The sequence below is a fragment of the Phocoena sinus genome, chromosome 3, assembly GCF_008692025.1.
Source record: "Phocoena sinus isolate mPhoSin1 chromosome 3, mPhoSin1.pri, whole genome shotgun sequence".
Taxonomy (NCBI): Eukaryota; Metazoa; Chordata; class Mammalia; order Artiodactyla; family Phocoenidae; genus Phocoena; species Phocoena sinus.
Genome location: NC_045765.1, coordinates 166,419,829 through 166,440,259, shown reverse-complemented (window position 1 = coordinate 166,440,259; position 20,431 = coordinate 166,419,829). Strand labels below are relative to the sequence as shown.

General features: G+C 40.1%; 1 protein-coding gene across 3 annotated transcripts in view; it reads right to left on the bottom strand.

Annotated features, from left to right (window-relative positions):
- Positions 1–20,431, bottom strand: part of SEMA5A (semaphorin 5A) — a 477,269-nt gene that overhangs the window by 169,184 nt on the left and 287,654 nt on the right. For all 3 annotated transcript variants that reach the window (XM_032627865.1, XM_032627867.1, XM_032627866.1), the window contains one exon: positions 6,196–6,258. In XM_032627865.1, coding sequence (XP_032483756.1) covers positions 6,196–6,258 — 63 coding nt within the window. The remainder of the gene's footprint in view (positions 1–6,195; positions 6,259–20,431) is intronic.

Sequence of the window (20,431 nt, the reverse complement as noted above, 5' to 3'; positions counted from 1 at the left end):
GTCCGCCTGTCGATGCAGGGACGCGGGCTCGTGCCCCGGTCCGGGGAGATCACTCATGCCGCGCAGCGGCTGGGCCCGTGAGCCGTGGCCGCTGAGCCTGTGCGTCCGGAGCCTGTGCTCCGCAATGGGAGAGGCCACAACAGTGAGAGGCCCGCGTAACGCAAAAAAAAAAAAAAATTAAGAATGACAGGAAATGGCTGAGTGCCAGGCCCTGTAATACTGAGTCTCTTCATGATGATGATCCCCAAATCCAAATTCTCCTGTGGGAAAATCTATAGTCTATCACTTTGTCAGTCTTTGCTACAGACAGGGGCTTTTCACGGGTTACCTGAACCTACTAGAAGTACTGCTTGGACCACGTGTTTTAAAATATAACACAGAAGTCCTTTCAGGAGGTTCTACTCTAGGTTTATCTTTTAAATGAGCTTATCTAAATGTCCATGATAAGAATCTCACCTGAGAATTTGTTTCTTTTATCCCATTTCTGTAGCTCAAAAATGGCATAAGGGGATTTAAGGAATTCCAGTTTTCCAGGAAGACACAGTGCACATTCCCAAGGCTCCCGGGAGCCTGCCAGCACATGGCTTCTGTTGTTACAATGAAACTCATCTACCTCACTTTGATAATAGCACTTAAACATTAAAATAACCCGCTTGTGCCTGCAGTCCCACCGGTGGGTCAACCTGTCCTTGACTTTGAAGCAATTCCTGCTTGAATTGATAGCTGACATGCACAGTTGCTGACTCACCGAAAGAGCTTTTAGATGCGACAGCCGATGCCCACTTGATCTCAAGGACATAAGACCAAGGCCCCAGCAGAGACAGCATGTGTTTGGGGACAATTTTCTTCATGAAATAACTGGGTTTGCCCTGCAGCACTTCATCATATTTATTTCCCAAACAGATGTTCTGCTTGAAGAAAGACTAACTGTGGATCTTGGTGGATCTTGAAAAACTGTACCATCCAATCAGATGTAAATATATATATAAAAACACATACACACACATATATAAGACATATATACATATATAGGAGACATATATATTACATATGAATATATATGCATACATATTACAGAAGCATTTATATAAATATATAGACATACTATTATGTCCATATTTAGATATATAAATATAGATATTTATATGTATATCTATAAAACTATAAATATACAGATACACATATATATGAATATATATTAAAAGAGTGTATGCTATATAAGTGTATTAATAGAGTATATTATATATATTTATTTACCTAATGAGATTGTTTTCAACTGAGCTCTGACTCCAAGGGTAACTTGTTAAGGAACCTCAATTTTATGAACCAAAATTTGGTATGTGTAATCTGCACAGGTTGTTAGTATCTGATCTTAAAGAACCCTCCGTTTTTGGAGCAATTATACAGAATAAAGGCAGTTCTGTAGTGTGCTGCCTGCACCAGTTAACTCATAGATTTCCAAATATTGGCACCTTGGATGAAAACGTTTCACCCCCTACATCACAGGTTCCCAGGCGGGATGGCATCATGTGTTTCTTCTCTGGAATTTACCTGTTTACGAGCAGAATTTGACAACCTGGGAAGCAGGACCACAGGACACAGCAGGAAGAGCAATACACAGAGCACTGGATTCTAATCCAAACTCTCCCACTAACTTGCAAAATCATTCTAGGAACTTGGTGTTAAAAATACCGAAATGAGATCACAAACGAGAATCTTTTGAAAATTATAAAGTATAATATGTGCATAAAGGAGCTCTTTCATTCCCTTAATAATCGGTTGTGTTTCCTCTGTAAAGTTCCTAAAGGTCATGGTAGGAAGGGCTTTGGCTTAGACATAATAACCCCAAGCAGACAAGGAGCTTTTGTTAGATCACAAGAGAATCGACTATTTACGTTTAAAATAACATTTGTGTAAAACACATTTAAATACTTCTAGAAGCCAATGCCTAGAGTGATGTTTCAAAAATAACTAAATACAACAGATTTTATTATGAAACCTTTTTGAATCCATAAACAACACAGATTTCCCACTCCTGTTTCCATAGATAGGATGTTTAAGCCATTTCAGGCCAAGTCACCCCTTTTCTCCCAAGTGAGCTGAAAATTTTAAGTAAAATAGAATTCAAAGCTCACCAAGAATTGACAGTCTCCGTCCTCCCTTCTCTGCTACACAGGCCCAAATCAAAGATCTGGCTACATTTTCTTGACGTTGATTCCCTAAATGGTCATTTTAATCAACTGAACGTGAAATGATGTCCGTGTCGGTCCCAGCAACACGGGGAACACGAAGAAATGTGCCCTCTCTCTTCTCCCCTCTGCAGCCCGCGGAGGAATGCTCTCCCCAGAGGACTGAGTGGGCGCAAGCAGTACCACCCCTAAAGGCCCAGCGCCTCATCCACGCTCCACATTCTTGGCTCTGAAGTAAAAGGCATTATGTGGAGAAGCACAGACCACTTTTCTTAGGGTAGGAAAGAATGAGTTCAGACAAAATGGCTAGCATTTTTCTCATTTTTGAGATGTCACGTTTTGCATTACTCTATTTCAGGGAGAAGGGAAACTTTGTAAATTTGTGTGTAAGTTTTCATATTACTCTAACGCCAACAAAAATAGAAAACAATTGAATTCTTATTTCTGAACTCAGGGCTACTAAGAAAATCTGAATTCCACTCCCCCAAAGAGATGTTACATTTCAGTCAAATGGACTCTATGGAAATGTCTCCTGATTTGGCTCCTTGAAATGTCAGAACAGGGAAATTGGGGTTGAATGAATTCTGAATTCAGGGGCTAGACCTTTGGAGCTGTTTGTTTCCTTCCCTTCTGTGTTCCAGGAGCTGGGCTCAGGGTCTCTGATGGCTGCTGTGCCAGGTGGCACTTTAAGAAAGCCACAGAGATGCTATATAAGAGAAAGGAACTAGTAACAGAAAATGAAGAGCCCTGGATGTCCCTCTGCTCTCACCAGCCCTGGACCAGCCCAGCAGCGCTGCCTAGGCTGCTGCCTACATAGACCTATCACATCATTTTGTGCACATGAACTTCATCGCACATGGTTCTGCTACAAAACCGAATTCTATTTCAACCAAGCGTAGGTTGTTCAAAACTGTGAGTTTATCAGCGTACTTCATGCAACCTAAAAGAATATGCCATTTCTCTTTCTCACATTGAAATTCATCTTCATCTGTCTTAACGTATTCATCTTTAAAAAAAAATCCCATCCACAAACACAGTTTGAATCGATTTATAATTACTGAGGTTTGCCATTGTTCTTAGCCCATTGAAACCAGAAACATGTGGAACTTAAAGGTACGATTTTCTTTGACAATGTTTGTTTTGCTCATTTTCTTTCTGTGTATCAGGAAACCTCAATTATGTATAATAATGATCTGCCCCTTCTGTGAATCAAAGATATATTCCTAATAGGCATGAAAGATGGCCTTTCCTGTATGTTCTCTGGTTTTTACTTGCTTAATTTCTAAGCATCAAACAACCAATGATCACAGCTTAAGGAAAAATATGGGACGATTTTGATTCAGCAGAAGCAACTTTTCACCCCAACGAGTAATAATCTACTAGTATAAGGCTACCACACGGATTGTTTCAAAATTGTAGACTCATAGACTCTTAGCAGGAGAAACCTTGGCTAGATTAAGTAATTGAATGCTTTCCTTTAACACACAGGAGACTGAAGTCCACAGAGAGGACATTTTTTTAAAGCTCTTGAAATGAATAAATAAGTGTGATCTAGATGAAATGTGAAAGTACTCTTAAAGGGAGAGCAAAATTCAAAATAGACAATGTAAAAGTTGCCAATACAATACCATCTTGGGAATTATGACTGGGATTTTCACCCAAGTCACTGTCTGGCAATGTCTGGAGACATTCTCGGTTATTCTTGGTTGTCATGATGGGAGAAAGGAATGACCGGCATGCGGCAGGTAGAGGCCAGGACAGACTCTACCACAAGAAGTAGCTCCAGCATCGGGAGTGGTGAGGGCAGAAGCCAGATGAAGGCTTACATGTTTGCTCGCTCCTTAGTGGAGTGGAGTCGAACAGCCACTACAGGCTGTGTCCTGGGCTCAACAAGAATTCATGTGACCCAGCTCAGGGGAGGGGGCTGAATAACTAAAATGCAGCCTGACCAGGAAATACAAATGGCTACTGAGAAGTGATGCGGAGTGGGGTGGGACAGGTCAGGCAGGAACCCCTGAGGAGAGGGGACACAAAAGTCCAGGGAGATGGCGGAGGGAGGCAGGGCGGGGGAGGGCAAGGTGGGCGAGGAAGAGTTAGATAGGGCCTTGGAAGGGAAGGGAGGTCCAGCCACCCCCTGACCCAGGGCTACCAACTACACATGTCCCCAGACAGGCCTTAAGACAGGCAGGATTTTGGCGGGGTTTCCCAAAACTGAAGTGCTGCTTGTGGGTGTATCACAGCCCCAGCAAGAAGGAAGGGGAGGAAGAAGACCTAAAGTACCAGAGGAAGATGAAGACAAGAAGAGAAAGGAGAGAAAAGAGGAAAAGTAAAAGGGAGAAGAAAGCATGGGCAGAATGAGGTCACAGACGGTGCCCAGGGACCCTGGGGGCACTGATGTCGCCAGACAAAGGGATCAGTGTTGGCATGAGAACTTTGGAGAGAGAGGCCAATGCTTCCCATCAGTGGATCTTGCTAGAGGAAAGAAAGTCGTTTTTCCCACCCTCCCCCCAGAGGCAGATCTGATTCCCCAGCTTTCACTCCTCACTACGGGGGTCTTACTTGAAGAATTTCTTGTGCTCCGAGATGAGTGAGAAGCAAAAAAAAGGGCAGGAATCCACCTGTCATATCAAACATGTAAGCGTTACAGGGAGGAGAGGAAAAATCAAATAGGAAGAACGTTTTCAAAGGCTTCATACATAATTTATACAAACTCTTCTGAATTTCTTATAGAGGTAAATAAATTTACTATGTACTGATTTATTTATTTTGGGGGGTAATTTAAGAGACGATATTCTGATTCTTTGGAACCTGGTTCCACTTTTAAATCTTCTTGTGCCTCCGATGCTTTATCTCAGAGGTACCTTCTGAGGTTAGATATCTTTCAATAAACAGCATTCATCAATTTCTGCTTTTGTAAAATGTCTCCAAGTGTTTCTCTAGCTAAGATCGCATTTACTTCCTTCTCTCCTTCCTTCTGCCTAGTTCTTTACTTCCTAACTCTTTCCTAGTTTTGGGAAACCCAATGACTAAATTTGCTGAGACCTGCCTCCATGTCTGGCTCTCAAAACTGTTGAGTTAAAAGACAAGGAAACAGGAAATGAAATTGGGTAAAATAAAGCGCGTAACCCTCTTGGACAAACACAGGTGGTGTAAGGATCTTTTACCAGCGCCCTCTCCATTTGCTGTATTTTTCCTCAAGCCCTCGGCCCGGGGACCACACTTTGTGCAGTGAGCCCTCTTTGCTGCTCCCTGTGAGTCTGCTTTACTCGGTGACCCAAAGTGTGATTCACATCGGAAAGGCCCACGTTCCAATAAAAGATGATCACTAACAGAATGAGACATAATGAGCTTATGCACCAGCTGCAGAAACGTTTCCTCAAGACGATCCAGTGGGATTTCCTCAGAAACACAGACTTCCTTGGAAAAGAGACTCACGTCTCTTTCTGAGCCCACCAGTCGTGTGAAAGTAGGCCTGCAACGTGCACGGTAGCTCAAGAAATGTATTTCCAATGTTAGCTATAATCTGCTCTTTCCTTAGGAACTTGGCCATGTAGAGTTTCATACGGAGAGAGAGAGAACTTATTTTAAAGACACGTTAAGATGAATTATAAAAAAAACTCAAATCAGTTTTGATAGAGTAATTATATTTATCAGATAGTTACTTTCTGGAGTTAGCTGTAAGATAGGATTGGGGGAAATTAAAATAGTATTTTCAAAATGCAAGCCCATATCTTTCGAAATGACATCATAACCAATTAATTTCTTATCTTACTCTAATGACTGGGAGTGCAAATTAGATCTGATCATATGTTCTGAATCCTAACAGCTGATTGCTGTTACTCTTGCTTCAGTGTTAAAACCTTGAGAATTTACTGTGCATATATTTTGAATCTTGCTTCTTTTTTCAGTTTCCATGACATCGTAAGCGGGAATAGCCTTCATAGTAAACGTTCCATGTACTGTCCCTCAAAAAGGTGATGACTACCCATAATGGCATCTTCCTTACCTGGGACTTGCCTTTGCTGTAACAGGCCTTCTTGGTTGCTTCATCACACTCCCACTCCACAGCCTATAGGAAACACCAAAACGACAACAACTGAATAAAAGGACTTTGACTTAATAAAAGGGAAAAAAATAATGAGGCATCGGCAACCAGATTAGGTAGGGTGGGCGCACCACGGCACCAACATTTTCATACTAACATAGAATTTACACCAAAAACATGGAATTCAGTCATGTGGGTTTATACTGAGCTTTCAAACTGAAGCATTTTAAAGGACTCACCCCCTAAGTATTTTCATCTGCGTAGTAATAACGTGCTTTAAAACTAGTCACTATGAGAGAAGCACACGCCCTGAGTTGGTGACTACTTCACTGATTACAGAAACACTCATTTCAGTAAAACTACGGAAGAGATTCATAGGATGCTGAAAAGAGAAGCCTTGAAACAAAATGATCTAAATTCTCATTTAGAGGTATATATCTTAGTTTAATGGTCTGTCAGTTATCAATATTCACAGATAATGGAGCAAGAGTGATTTTGCATATCCTTACTCCCCAAAGACATATTTAAATGATGAATAGTCAATAAAATAAACAGCTCACGCAAAAGCCCATCTACTACTTCCTCCCAATGCCAATAATTTTTATACAGTTATTAGCTCTGGCTAAATACTTAGAGCCATGACTTTTAAATTTTTTCCCTCACTTTCCAAATCTAACTCACGCTGATCAGTGTGATATGCATTCTTTCACAGCTGATGCTAACCCACAAATGGACCCGTGATTAGTTAAGGTAACATACAGCACCTACTTCACAGGAAGAAATGATACCTGAAAACATTAATGGCCAATATGTTGAGACTGTGAATCATATTTTGAAAAGATTTAAGTATCTGCGATATTTATCTTTTCCATTATTTTATGGAATGTGGACTTTTATAGGGCAAAAATGTTTTCTCCATTCTGTCCACCTGTTATTACAATTATGTTCTATCTAACTATTAGAGTTGGATTTCTGAAGAATTCAAGATTTCTGAAGAACCAGTTAAATCATTATCAGAAAAAATCGAAGCGAGGGACAATTTGCTTTTAATTTGGACTATTGTTACACAATAAACTAAACTAAGCCAAAAAATACTAATGTCAAATATTATGAAAGAGAATAATGCCTTCACTCTTACTTCTAAAAAGAAGGTTTTTGGATTTTGCTTTTTGCTAATTCTCCTAAACTGAGAATAACAAAGTCATATTAACACCATTATCTAATATCTACTGTTCTCCAAAGAATGTTACATAACAGAGATTAAAACGTAAAACGCTGCATCTTGCGTCTTATCTTACTTGGCAAATATGAATTCATAAGAAAAGTGTTCTAGAGAGAACCACTTCAGTGCCTTTCAAACAGAAACAATACTATAACTGTTTTCCCTTGTGCAGACTTAGAGATTTTTGTCTGTGTCAACATCTGATAAGAGAAGTTGTTCATTCTTCCTGTGATGTTTTCCCGTTCATAATGTTTAATGGCAACAATAAGGTTACAGCTAATTAGCATCTAATGCAAACAAATGACTTGAATTCCTTACTAGAATGACAGATACTTTTATGAGAAGTGATGACACCTCCAGAGAAGAGATAAGAACTTCATGTACAGTTGCATAATTATATATTCCCATGAAGCACAGATAAAACAAGCACACTGCTGTTATTCTGAGTGGAGCTTTCCTTTAGCAGATCTCTGTATAAAAGCTCATTCTGTTGTTTTCATTTAAATAGAGATATTCATGCCTTCGCCCTTACTTAAACTCAAAACAGAATTGATACACTATGATACATTCTTTAGCAAAGTACACCCCATAATAACTTGGATTTTATATATCATCAAGAGGATATAGAGTTATATATTACAAGGAGGAATTTGTGCTCTATAATTACTAGGAAAATTATTAAGTGAAATGATTTAGATAATGAGGAATTCCTAGTGGCTCTCACTGGTTTACTGATTTTGTTGAAAGTTAAATAGTAATGCTGCCTTCAGTAAACTTAAGAGCTGCAAGGGGCAGAGTTAGTCCCAGAGTTACAAGAAGAATATTTATCAAATGCCATCAAAATTCTTCAAATCCTTCTGCTGAAATGGTAAACAATCAGCTTCCCAAGTCTGCCTAATGTCCAAGTAACCTTTGCATTTTCAAGATAAACACTGGCCAAGGATTGGAAGGGGATAGTAAGACAAAAAAATGTGAGAGCTCTCAAAGATATTTCATTGCTTTATCCAGTTTCGCCAGAAAAAGCAACTGCTCACACAAGTTTATTAGGCTAACAGAAAATAGGAAAAATCTTATAGATTTTTCTGAAGACGGTTATTAAAAGTAGCAAAGTTACTTTCCTGAGGCATTTTTATTACAATATATCAACTTTCCAGTAATGTTCAAATCCAGAATTCATTAAAGACCATGATTGTATAGCTTTTCTGTTGGTTCACTTTCTACCTGACTAGAAGGCAGGATAAAGGGAAATTATGTTAAGAATGGAACTGAACTACCTATTGTAGCTGAACACATGTGATTGGATGTCACAGAATTTGAAAAACAATGGAGTAGGAAAATGTGTCTTTTCAAGATTGGCCTAAAACTGGGTGTTCCAGATGAATCACCTACTGTCTGTTCACTCAGCAAACTAGATTTTACCTATTTGACCACTTGGCAGCAATGGAGAAAAACACTTTCTCTAGAGAGAAATCTGAATATCAATGGAACTCTCCAGTACCAGATTTCTCAAAGTTACTCAATTACTCTGTTTGAATTAGATTATGTTTTAAACTGGTCACAACTTTTCTTTATTCCACAAGATGTATTCTAACCAATTAAACTTCTTTAATCCAGCCTTCTTGTTCTATTCTCAATGGAGATTCACTGTTATTCTTTCATGCATCATAATTTTGGAACAAATCTCACTGCTGATTTATGAAGCCATCTTTCTGGTTGACTCCTTCTAAGACACTTTTCTACCCACCCAAACCTATGTTTATGACAGTCAAAACGAAGGCTAGGGCTTCCCTGGTGACACAGTGGTTGAGAGTCCGCCTGCCGATGCAGGGGACACGGGTTCGTGCCCCGGTCCGGGAAGATCCCACGTGCCGCGGAGCGGCTGGGCCCGTGAGCCATGGCCACTGAGCCTGCGCCTCCGGAGCCTGTGCTCCACAGCGGGAGAGGCCACAACAGTGAGAGGCCCGCGTACCGCACACACACACACAAAACCCCAAAAAAACAAAGGCTAAGGGGTTCTACATTCTACATTTCAGATCTCAATGCAACACCCATGATCTTCTATCCTGGGGATTAAATCTTTAATTTTTGTCATCTCTTGTCTTTTTCTATTGCACCAGAGCCTAGTAGAGAAAAGGAACCTTAATTCTCTACTCCATTCTGTATTTACTTTATTATCCCCTTCACTATATTTTTCAACAGCAGACACGTAGCAGTGATAATGTGGTTACTTGGATATCCAAAGGCAATGAGTTTGAAACATCAACGTCTTAAAAGACACAGAGTTTCCTGTTTGTGGCACAGCTTTATTTTGTCTGTAAATAGTTAGAAATAACATCTGTGCTATTCAATAATTTGCAGAGGTGTTGCTTTACACAAATGCACTCACCATTCTCTCTTTCACTTAATAAATATTCATTAAATACCTACTAAGTGCAAGACACTGATAGATAATGAGTGATAGAAGGAAAAACACACATACAGATAATGTTTGCACACATCAGATATTAGTCTACAATAAAATATAAGTGAATTCCATCAGCCTAGATAACATCATGCTAAATCTGAGAATGCATCTGTGGTCCTTTTCATTGTTGCAGTAGCCACGTTCATCTCAGAATCCAGTGGGACACTGGAACTAACAACATCATCAACTTTCAGGAATTGACAGTGCTATGGACAGACCTAAAAGGAAAGTGAGTAGGTTTACAGAAAATCATTTTATACCTGCCGAAACCCTGGGGATGTATGGAAGCACCTACTGTTTCATGACACAGCACACACCTCCCTGTTGTGTGCACACATTTGCTCAGGTTATGATAAACAGAGCTGGGATCTCAGGAGTAAATCAGATGTGAGAAAGAAAAAGATTGGCTCCTTTTATGATCGAGTTACATACATATAAATCCACAGTTCTCAGAAGTATATAAACAAAGTTGTGTATTACCACATTCTGCAGCGAGAGAAGTTAATTAGACAGGGACCAGCAAAGGCAGATACTGTTCATAAAAGTGAAGAGAACAACATTCTAGGCAGATGGGCCAGTACTCTTGCAGCAGATGGCTTTGCTAATTAGATACTGGCAAAAGATAACATTAAAAAAAAAAACTAGTTTAATTACACAGTGCCAAAAATTAACAACCACCTGAGGGCTTTTTTTTAATATGTTTGCATTCATATTCTTATGGCATGGATTTCTGTGAAATGCTGGAGAATGTTAAATTGTCATGGCGATTATAAACAAATTGCTGGGGAATGTGAGACTGTATGTGTTCAAAAGAGAAGCAGAGTGCAAACGAGCCAGAACTTGAAACAATTGTGATTTTTATGTGACCTGACTCAAGTGTCAATCTAGTTATCCTTGAGCAAAGGCATCTTCTTTGCTAATGGCTTTTAGTGGTCACACATGATGGGTTCAAAACAAGTGGCACTTGGGAATTCCCTGGCGGTCCAGTGGTTAGGACTCCACGCTTCCACTGCTGGGGCCCCGGTTCGATCCCTGGTGGTCGGGGAACTAAGGTCCCGCAAGACATAAAGGGGTAGAGTTGAGTCACTTTGGACGGATTTGTCCAGTTTGCCTCTCTGCCTTTACTCCTTAGCAGATATTTGGTGTATTTGTTCACTTTTCATATCAATTTGCCATAACCCCTGCACTCATGCCCATGGCAAATATAGGCAAGTCCATTTCATTCTTACTGGTGGCCTCCAAATCAGAGAAGTGGAAGGGACTTTCATCATATCTTCTAACTACTGCTTTTTCTTTTTTTTAAACATCTTTACTGGAGTATAGTTGCTTTACAATGGTGTGCTAGTTTCTGCTTTATAAGAAAGTAAATCAGCTATATGTATACATATATCCCCATAACTCCTCCCTCTTGCATCTCCCTCCCACCCTCCCTATCCCACCCCTCTAGGTAGACACAAACCACCGAGCTGATCTCGCTGTGCTATGCGGCTGCTTCCCACTAGCTATCTATTTTATATTTGGTAGTGTATATATGTCCATGCCACTCTCTCACTTCGTCCCAGCTTACCCTTCCCCCTCCCCGTGTCCTCAACTCCATTCTCTACGTCTGCATCTTTATTCCTGTTCTGCCCCTAGGTTCTTCAGAACCATTTTTTTTCTTTTAGATTCCGTATATATGTGTTAGCATACAGTATTTGTTTTTCTCTTTCTGACTTACTTCACTCTGTATGACAGACTCTATCTAGGTCCATCCATCTCACTACAAATAGTGCAGTTTCATTCCTTTTTATGGCTGAGTAATATTCCATTGTATATATCTGCCACATCTTCTTTATCCATTCATCTGGTGATGGACACTTAGGTTGCTTCCATGTCCTGGCTATTGTAAATAGAGCTGCAGTGAACATTGTGGTACATGACTCTTTTTGAATTATGGTTTTCTCAGGGTATATGCCGGGTAGTGGGATTGCTGGGTCGTATGGTAGTTCTATTTTTAGTTTTTTAAGGAACCTCCATACTGTTCTCCAGAGTGGCTGCAACAATTTACATTCCCACCAGCAGTGCAAGAGGGTTCCCTTTTCTCCACATCCTCTCCAGCGTTTACTGTTTAACTACTGTTTTTTGATTCTTACAAAACTGAAGTCATCCGACATTAGAGAAATATCTAACCTCAGGCAGTCCCATAAATATGTGTTATAACGACTTTTTAAATCCTTATATCAAAGCCCAAGATTTCCTTCCACAGAATGGTACCAAAGCAAACTTCCTTTGATCGCTGCTGGGGGGAGCTGCCAACCTGTGAAACGCTCATCGGGGCTTTTTGTTTTCTAATTGGGCTTTTTAAATTGAGGGCTGTTTTCTGTTTTTGTTTTCTTTTTAATTGAGCAGACAATGTATTAGATTCCTAGGGCCTTTGTAACAGAGCACTGCAAACTGGGGGGCTTTAAACCACGTAAATTTGTTTTCTCACAGTTCTCAAGGCTAGAAGTCTAAAATCAGCCAGAGTAGATTCCTTCTGGAGTCTCCAAGGGAGAAGAATCCCTTCCTGGCCTCTCTCGGCCTCTGGTAGCTGCCGGCCATCATTGACCTTCCTCGGCTTATAGAAGCATCACTGCAGTCCTCACCTCTGTCGTGACATGGTGTTTCCCCTGTGTGTCTCTGTCCAAATGTCCCTCTTCCTGTGAAAACGCTGGTGTTTGAATTAGAGCCCATTCAAGTCAGTAAAACCTTATCTTAACTAATTACACCTGCAAAGACTCTGTTTCCTAAAAAGGTCACATTCTGAGAGTCCAGGTGAGCATGCATTTTGGAGGGATCCCATTCAACACAGTACAGACAGCCAGACATCGTGACGTAACGAATTCTGAAACTGACAATTGATAGCACACTGAGGGCCATTGCTCTGCTGCAAATTAGCTTCCAAATCTTACCAAAACACTGGTAACATTTCATAAGACTTTGGTTAAGTGCTAACCACAGCGCTAGGTGCTTTCTATACGTTTACCTCATGTATAAGTCTCCCTATAATTTTATGTGGAAAATACCATTACGGTAATATTCCGGATGAGGACAGTGGCTAAGCCACTTTCCAAAAGCCACAAAAATAATAAGTGGGGCACCAAGATTCAAATTTGGTAACTTGGCAGGAAGCCTGGGCTCTAAACCACTCTCCCTTCACTGAAATTGTCAAAGTAAGTGACCTTCATTACTGATTGTCACGGTTTCTTTCTTTCTTTTTCCCATAATTTAGAAAAATATATACCAAAAGCACAGAAGTGTGTGCACATCTAAGGTCAGAGCTGTAGGCATTCAGTAAATATTAATTAATCATAAAAGCCATCGATTCCCCTGTCATGGAATGTATTCATTTTTAAAGCCTCTGGACCCGTTCATGGTCCTAGTATTGATTTTAAAGGGGACGTGATTCATCTAATGAAATTCTAGAGTTAATAACTGTATGGCCAGGGTATGATATAAAAACCTTAGGTTGATTTTGTGAAATTACACAACTTGAATATGAGAACACGGTCTGCTCTTGACACAGCGCAACGTTGTGCTTTTAAAACGGATGTTGAGATACCATCCCCTGTCCGCCACAGCCCTCCAGGGGCCCTTCATTCACCTGGAGTAAAAGCCAGAGCCATCTGGAATGTTCTGTGAAGTCGAGCCGCTTATTTTCTCTCTCTCTGATTTTCTAGTACCCTCACTCCCACGCCCTGGTCTGATCCTCAGACAAGGCAGACCTGTTCCCTGGGGCTTGTGCACCAGCTAGTCCCATTTTCTGGGACCCACACCCGGCTAACGCCTGTGCCTCCTGCATGTCTTTGCTCAAGCGTTACCTCTTTATTGGGGCCTATATAATTATGTAGGACAAATGGCAATTGCTCTCCCCACCCCCTACTAGAAGGTGGCTTCCACTTGGACAGGCATCTTGTCCTTTTGGTTCACTTCTATGTCCCCAGGGCCCAGAACAATGCTTCACACATGAGAACTCAGTTGTTCAACAATCCACTTGCTGAATAAATGCATGAGTATAGAATGCTCTCCACGCGCAGCCTTGGAAGTGGCTCCAGGTGCCCCCAAGTGGAAGGGACAGGTGAGGCTTTGGAGCCCTTGAGCTGGCTGGGCAAGACTACCATGCCCTGCAAGGATTCCTCTTCCAAACCCTTCCCTGCATCCTAACAACAGGAAGAGAAACACCAAGGTCGGTGCAGAATCCACTAGAGCACGGATTTCCACACTTTTTCTGCAGAAGACTCATTTTGTTAAGTAAATTCTTATGCATAATCTCATATAAAAGAATGCAAAAGCGGTATTTACTAAATTCTTGTTATAAATAGAATGCAAGATGATAGCATTAAATCATTTAAAAAATGTGAGGCCAAGTGACCACTGAGTCATAGCACTCTCAGCATCCAGTCGTTTCGGCTGCTTACTTTTGAAATAATACTGATTTATACAAATTAAGTAGTGTTAAATAAGGTCACCTTGGAATCTCAGTTAATTTGGAGTAGAATTTGAAATGATAGCAATTTATTCCCTGCTCTACAATACCAGGTTATCCAGGTAATATACAATAAAAGTTGCTTCACTGAGGACCGTCAATGCCTTAAAATTTTGTATATGGGGCTTCCCTGGTGGCGCAGTGGTTGAGAGTCCGCCTGCCGATGCAGGGGACATGGGTTCGTGTCCTGGTCCGGGAAGATCCCACATGCCGCGGAGCGGCTGGGCCCGTGAGCCATGGCCGCTGAGCCTGCACGTCCAGAGCCTGTGCTCTGCAACGGGAGAGGTCACAACAGTGAGAGGCTCGTGTACAGAAAAAAAAATAAAATAAAAATGTGTATATGGTATACTTTAATGTAATTACTTTTTAAATAGAATTAAAACATACGCCATGCATACAATCCCTTAGCATCTACAGACTTCCGGGGCTCCAGGAAGCATATTTGGTTCTAAGGAACCAAGCATCTTTGATAAACAATTTAAAGTGCTTGGAATGAACCTGAGGATGGAGAAAAACCAAAGTAACAGAAAATGAGTTCTAATAACCCTACTCCTGAACATCAGTGAGCCCCTCTAGATGATTTTGTGAAAAAAACGTGCATTAGGAAAGAGGCCAGTATCAAAGGATGTTATAATATCTGGTGTGATATTTAGAATTGTGATTTTCAGACACTGATGCACCAAACAACTGTTATCCTTCCAAAATGTTGCCATCAATGAAAGCATTGCTGGAAGGTAAGCCTAGTAAGAGCAGCTGCTCTGAGTTTCAAAGAAATTATTTTCATGGATCCAAGAGGGTTTGGTTTGAAAAATGGCATATTGTCCAATTTGTTAGCCTCAATGTAGGCAAAAGCATCTAATTACTAGAGAAATGACTAGTATTTTTATACATAAATTTGCTAAAGTGTTTTTATATAAAATCAATCAAGCATGGGATAAAAGTGTTGAAATCAAAGTGGACTGACTTCTCAAGGACAAACTCCCTAGCTGAATATTTCCCAAATGTCTGAAAACTGTTGCTTCTAATGCCAAGTTTTCAAACATACAGTTACATCCTCCATCACCCAGATGATGCAATTCAAACACCACAAAATTTGTTATGTTCAACAAAAATTGTCATGTTCACTAGAAATTAAACACATATATAATAACTGAATTAAAATCAGACATTGTAGCTAATGTAACATTTATTCTGCACATGCAGAGAAGTACCCTGAAAGGAATAAATTTATTATATAGTCATGAAAAATATCAGACCAAGCTGAGCTTTATAACACTACTTGAAGACTTTACAGGACAATGACAAGAGGTCTTGCAAAATAAAAAGTAAAAATATAGGAGGAACAGCATATTAGCATGGGATGCTCTGTAGGACCTCAGTCGACTGGAAGGGTAAACAACTTTGTGTAATTAATGTTGTGTTGGAAGTGTCTTCACAAAGCTAAATTTGTAGTATGGCTTTGACCAAAGCATTCTTATGTAGAGCACTTGACTACTGGCAGTCACATTTTAGATCCATTGGGAAACTGAAGAGAAACAATTCTGGCCCTGATACAGGAATGAGTTTCCCAGACATACAACAAGATTTTATTTAGGAATACAGTTAAAAGGTTCAAAAGGAACTGCATCTCACAAATAACATGAAGGACCAAGGTTGTTATTTTGAGGCAACATGAAACAGACGTAGAAAAAGACTTCAGCAACCACCTCATGAAGATGCAGCAAATAAAGATGTAGACCCCTGTAATTCTTTGTCTGACTTAGAGTTTTATTTTATTGATGTTAAAAAATATTTTTGTCTTTTCAAGACACATTTGTGATGGTGTGTGCTAGGTTTCTCTTGCTGGAAGCATAAGGTCACTTTTATTGGGTTCATCAGTTTTGGTCCTATATTGTATTCTGGCTAAGTCCTAATGAAGGCATTCTACATGAACTGTGACCTTAATAGTCAACATAAATGTAAATATATGGATGTTTGTTTTTAATTTTTCCATCAATATTTTCTATCATTTTTTGAAACTAGCTTCATGAAAACAAACAATACTTCATACCCGATTCCTTTTCTCCATGGTTCTGAGTTAGAATGCGTTACTAGATTCACTGAAGTACTTATAAAGGCCAGATTATGGATCCTTACCGGGGAGTTATTTTATACGAACCGAACCACTCATAATTTTATTATTCATGCTATAAATGCTTGCTTCCTGAGATGCACCCTACCACTACAAAGATGGCCTTTACTTCAACTTCAGACCATATTGATCTATTTGCCAGATCACAAAATATATGGAAAACCCTTTTTAGCAGCCTTATTCAGCATCAGTTCCATAAATTTTAGTTTGCAGCTGAGAGAAATGAACATTAAAATTTGTTTTCTGGTTTATAATATGGGCAGTTTCATTTCTCTCTTATTTTACAAAAAATGTGTAACAGGGTGATATACTTCTGTTCAAGAAACATTATTTATGATATTACCACAACGTTAAAGGAGAACTTAATGAACATTATTGATATATTCACTTCCCAGTTAATATTTAACAGTCTCATAATTTTATGAATACCTGCTTGAACTTATGCAATCAAATAAATAATTTAGCATTCAACAGCAGTGTGTGATTTTGCCATTTATTTCTTCAAGAATTTGTCTCTCTTCTATAGTATAATCAGTTTATTTATGTGCCAGGGGGAATATTATCATAACTGTTACTAAAGTCTTTGACGAGAAAGAGCTCTATCTCGTAAACAAGGCCAAAAGTGCTTCAAGTATCAGAATGAGAGCTGGTGATTTTTCTGACATATGCAATGTCTACGGTATTTGGATTGAAAATGGATATTTTTGTTATAATTTTACAATAACTTGAGATAAACATCACTCAGTTCTCCTTTACCCCTTTCCATCTGTTCTCAGTAGATCTTTTGCTCTGTGATTAGCCTGAGTTGGTGATTAATTGCCAGGTGTCGCAACTTTACACAGTTTTGTGTGAAGGAATTTGATTTTGATCTCTATGGCTCTGAGTAGCATCCACAAACACAAATCCATGTGTGTCTAGGGGTGGGGCATTGTCGGTAGATTTGAATAATGGCCCCTGCAAAAGATATTCATATGCTATTCCCTGGAACCAATGAATGCCACTTTGTAGGGCAAAAAAGAACTTTGCAGATGTTAAATTAAATTAAATTAAGGATCTTGAGATGGGAAAATTATCCTGTATTATTCAGGTGGGTCCTAAATACAATCAAATGCTTCCTTATGAGGGAGGCAGAGGGACATTTGACAAACAGCAAGGAACAGGCAACGTGACCACGAGGCTGAGATTGAAGGCATGCAGCCACCCGAATCTAGAAAAGGCAAAGAAGAGATTCTCCCCTAGAACCTCCAGAGAGTGCGGCCCAGGAGACACCTTGATTTTAGCTCCATAACAATCATTTTGAACTCCTGGCCTCTATGAGAGAGGCCTTTATGAGAGAATACATTTCTGTTGTGTTAATTTGTGTTTGTGTTTGTGTTAATTTATTACAGCAGCCATAGAAAAATGAATGCAGACATAATTACACATGAATTACTCATATGCGCTGTGCGCACACGTACGCACACGCGCACGCACACACACACATACACACAAATGATTTTAATGTCAACAGGTGAAGAAATTCACCTCCATGTTTCTGCCAGACATCTGAGTTGGTCCCTGTACATAGGAAAGATGCAGTTTCTGTTATGCAAGGTCTGTTGGGGGGATACTTGCAGTGGTTTGGGGAGCGCGGAAAGCACCTGACCCACGTGTGGTTAGGGACGAATCAAGGGAAGTTTCCCAGGACGGCAAGGTTTGAGCTTGACTGTAGGAACTGACAGTGGAGGGGCAGATGTTCATGAAAAGGGGAGGAATCGGCCATTATGAAGGCCTGGAATGGGAAGAAAGTGTGTGTCTGTGTGAGGACCTGAGTCCCTGGGGCGGGGAACAGAGAGGGCCGTAGATTTCTGAGTTGGATGCAGCTCAGGACAGGCCTCACGAACCATGCCAAGGAGTTCAGATGTTTTTCCTGAACTACAGGAAGCCACAGATAAGATGTTAAGCGAGATGTTGGCATGGTGAGATCAGTAATTGAGAAAGAAGTCTCTGGGGATATGACAAGGCCTGGAAAGGAGCGAGGTAGGCGAACAGGAGATTGGCATAGAGGCCACTGCAGGCAACCAGAGGGCAGACGTTGAGGGCCTGAAATAAGCAGGGACAATGGGATACAGAAGAAGTGTTGAGTGACCAGCCACCTAATTGTGGGAAGAGCATTGCCTGTTGAAAAAGTAGATGTGAGGGAGGGAGATGCCCACTCACCTGGCCAGACAACTGGTGGACGTCAGTATCTCAAATCTGTCTAAACTATACTATGAAACTGATTCCACCCACTCCTCTGGCTAGGTCTGGGCTAAGCCCTGTGCACAATTCTGGACTGCCTTCTTTCCACCCCACAAGTAACTCCCGTCTTAGAAAAATTACACTACATTTACAATGCCGTTTGAAGTAAAACATAAGAGAGCCATAAATCTACTATCAAAATAGAGAAGTAGTTGACAAAAAACCAAATTCATAGGATGCTTTGATCATCTTACTTTTGAATCAAACATACTTTAGTTCATTGGTAATAAATTCTGGTTTTTCAAAACCACCTAAAGAAAAAACAACAACAACCAGAAAAACCATATTCATCAGGTGAAAGGTATCACTAACGTTACAGGAATTCATAGTAGTTCAGTAAAAGAAATTCTTTTTCAAAGTCACACAATGACTTATTTGCTTAGAATTCTGCGTCCTGAGATAAGCAAGTGAGATGATATAAAAAAAAATGACACAAACGGAAATGAAAAATGAGGGAAAACTTATAACCCTTGACTTACAGGACATTTAATAAAGCTCAAGAAGTTGAAATTTGTAAGTGGAAAAAATAAGGAAAATACAATAGAAAAGATCAAACTTTCATGTCTGTTAGGAAGATTTCTCTTCGATTGTCACATATGTGGAAAATTCTGAGAAAGAAACATGCTATTAAAAAGTGAAATATTTATTCACTTCTTAATCAGCCCGATTCAGAATTCACGCTGGAGTTTCAGGTATACTTGGGTTTCAATTATTATAATTCTCAATATCACCAGAGGAAATTTAATGCCATTTTTAGGGAACAATTTGGGCCTGACTGATTTTTCAAGTTGTGACTTTGAACGACTTCATCACTGCCGACCTTTTGAATCAGCATAGTGAGTTCAGCCAGACCCAGCAGACAAACATGTATGCAGAAAGCCGTCAATCTGGAGCTGACACAATGTTACAAGAGGAGCAATACAACAGCAGAAACCAGGAATCAGACAATGAGTGACAGTAAAACACCCTCAAATACCTGCCGGAAAGATATATTGGGGAAAATATTCTAGAATTCCTGATGGGGATGATGTCTGCTGTTCTTCTGCCCATCACTCCAACACCCTGCCCTCACAATAGTCACATGAAGCAGGCACTAGTATCAAGTTCATCCTACATAGTAGATAAAAAGGTAAACAACGTACAAAGTTCTCCAAGCTATTAAGCAGATGACCTGGGATTTGAACCCAGGCCACCTGGCTTTAGCATCTCTGATGTTCGCCCATGGGCTATGGTCCCTTGTTTTAGAGAGTAGGGCACTAGGACCGCCCAGATTCCTGATACCTTTCTGCCTCACCAGAGTCCTATGCAAAGATGGAGTTTGCTTGCTTTGAACTTTTCAGAGGAAATAAAATGTGTTGCTTTCTCTTTCTAATAAAAAGAAGAAAGGCTCTTGGTGGGAAAATGGGAAATAAAATGATTTGGTTGAATAGATGATGCCTGTTCACTCCGTCTTTACCGAGATTTTGACAAAACCATTCCTAGTTTCAGCGTTGACTCCATACCATACATAATCATTCATTTGAACGCGGTGGCAAGCATCCCCCTGCCCGTCCCATTTGAGCTCTGAAAGGGCACGGAGAACACAGAAATAAATTT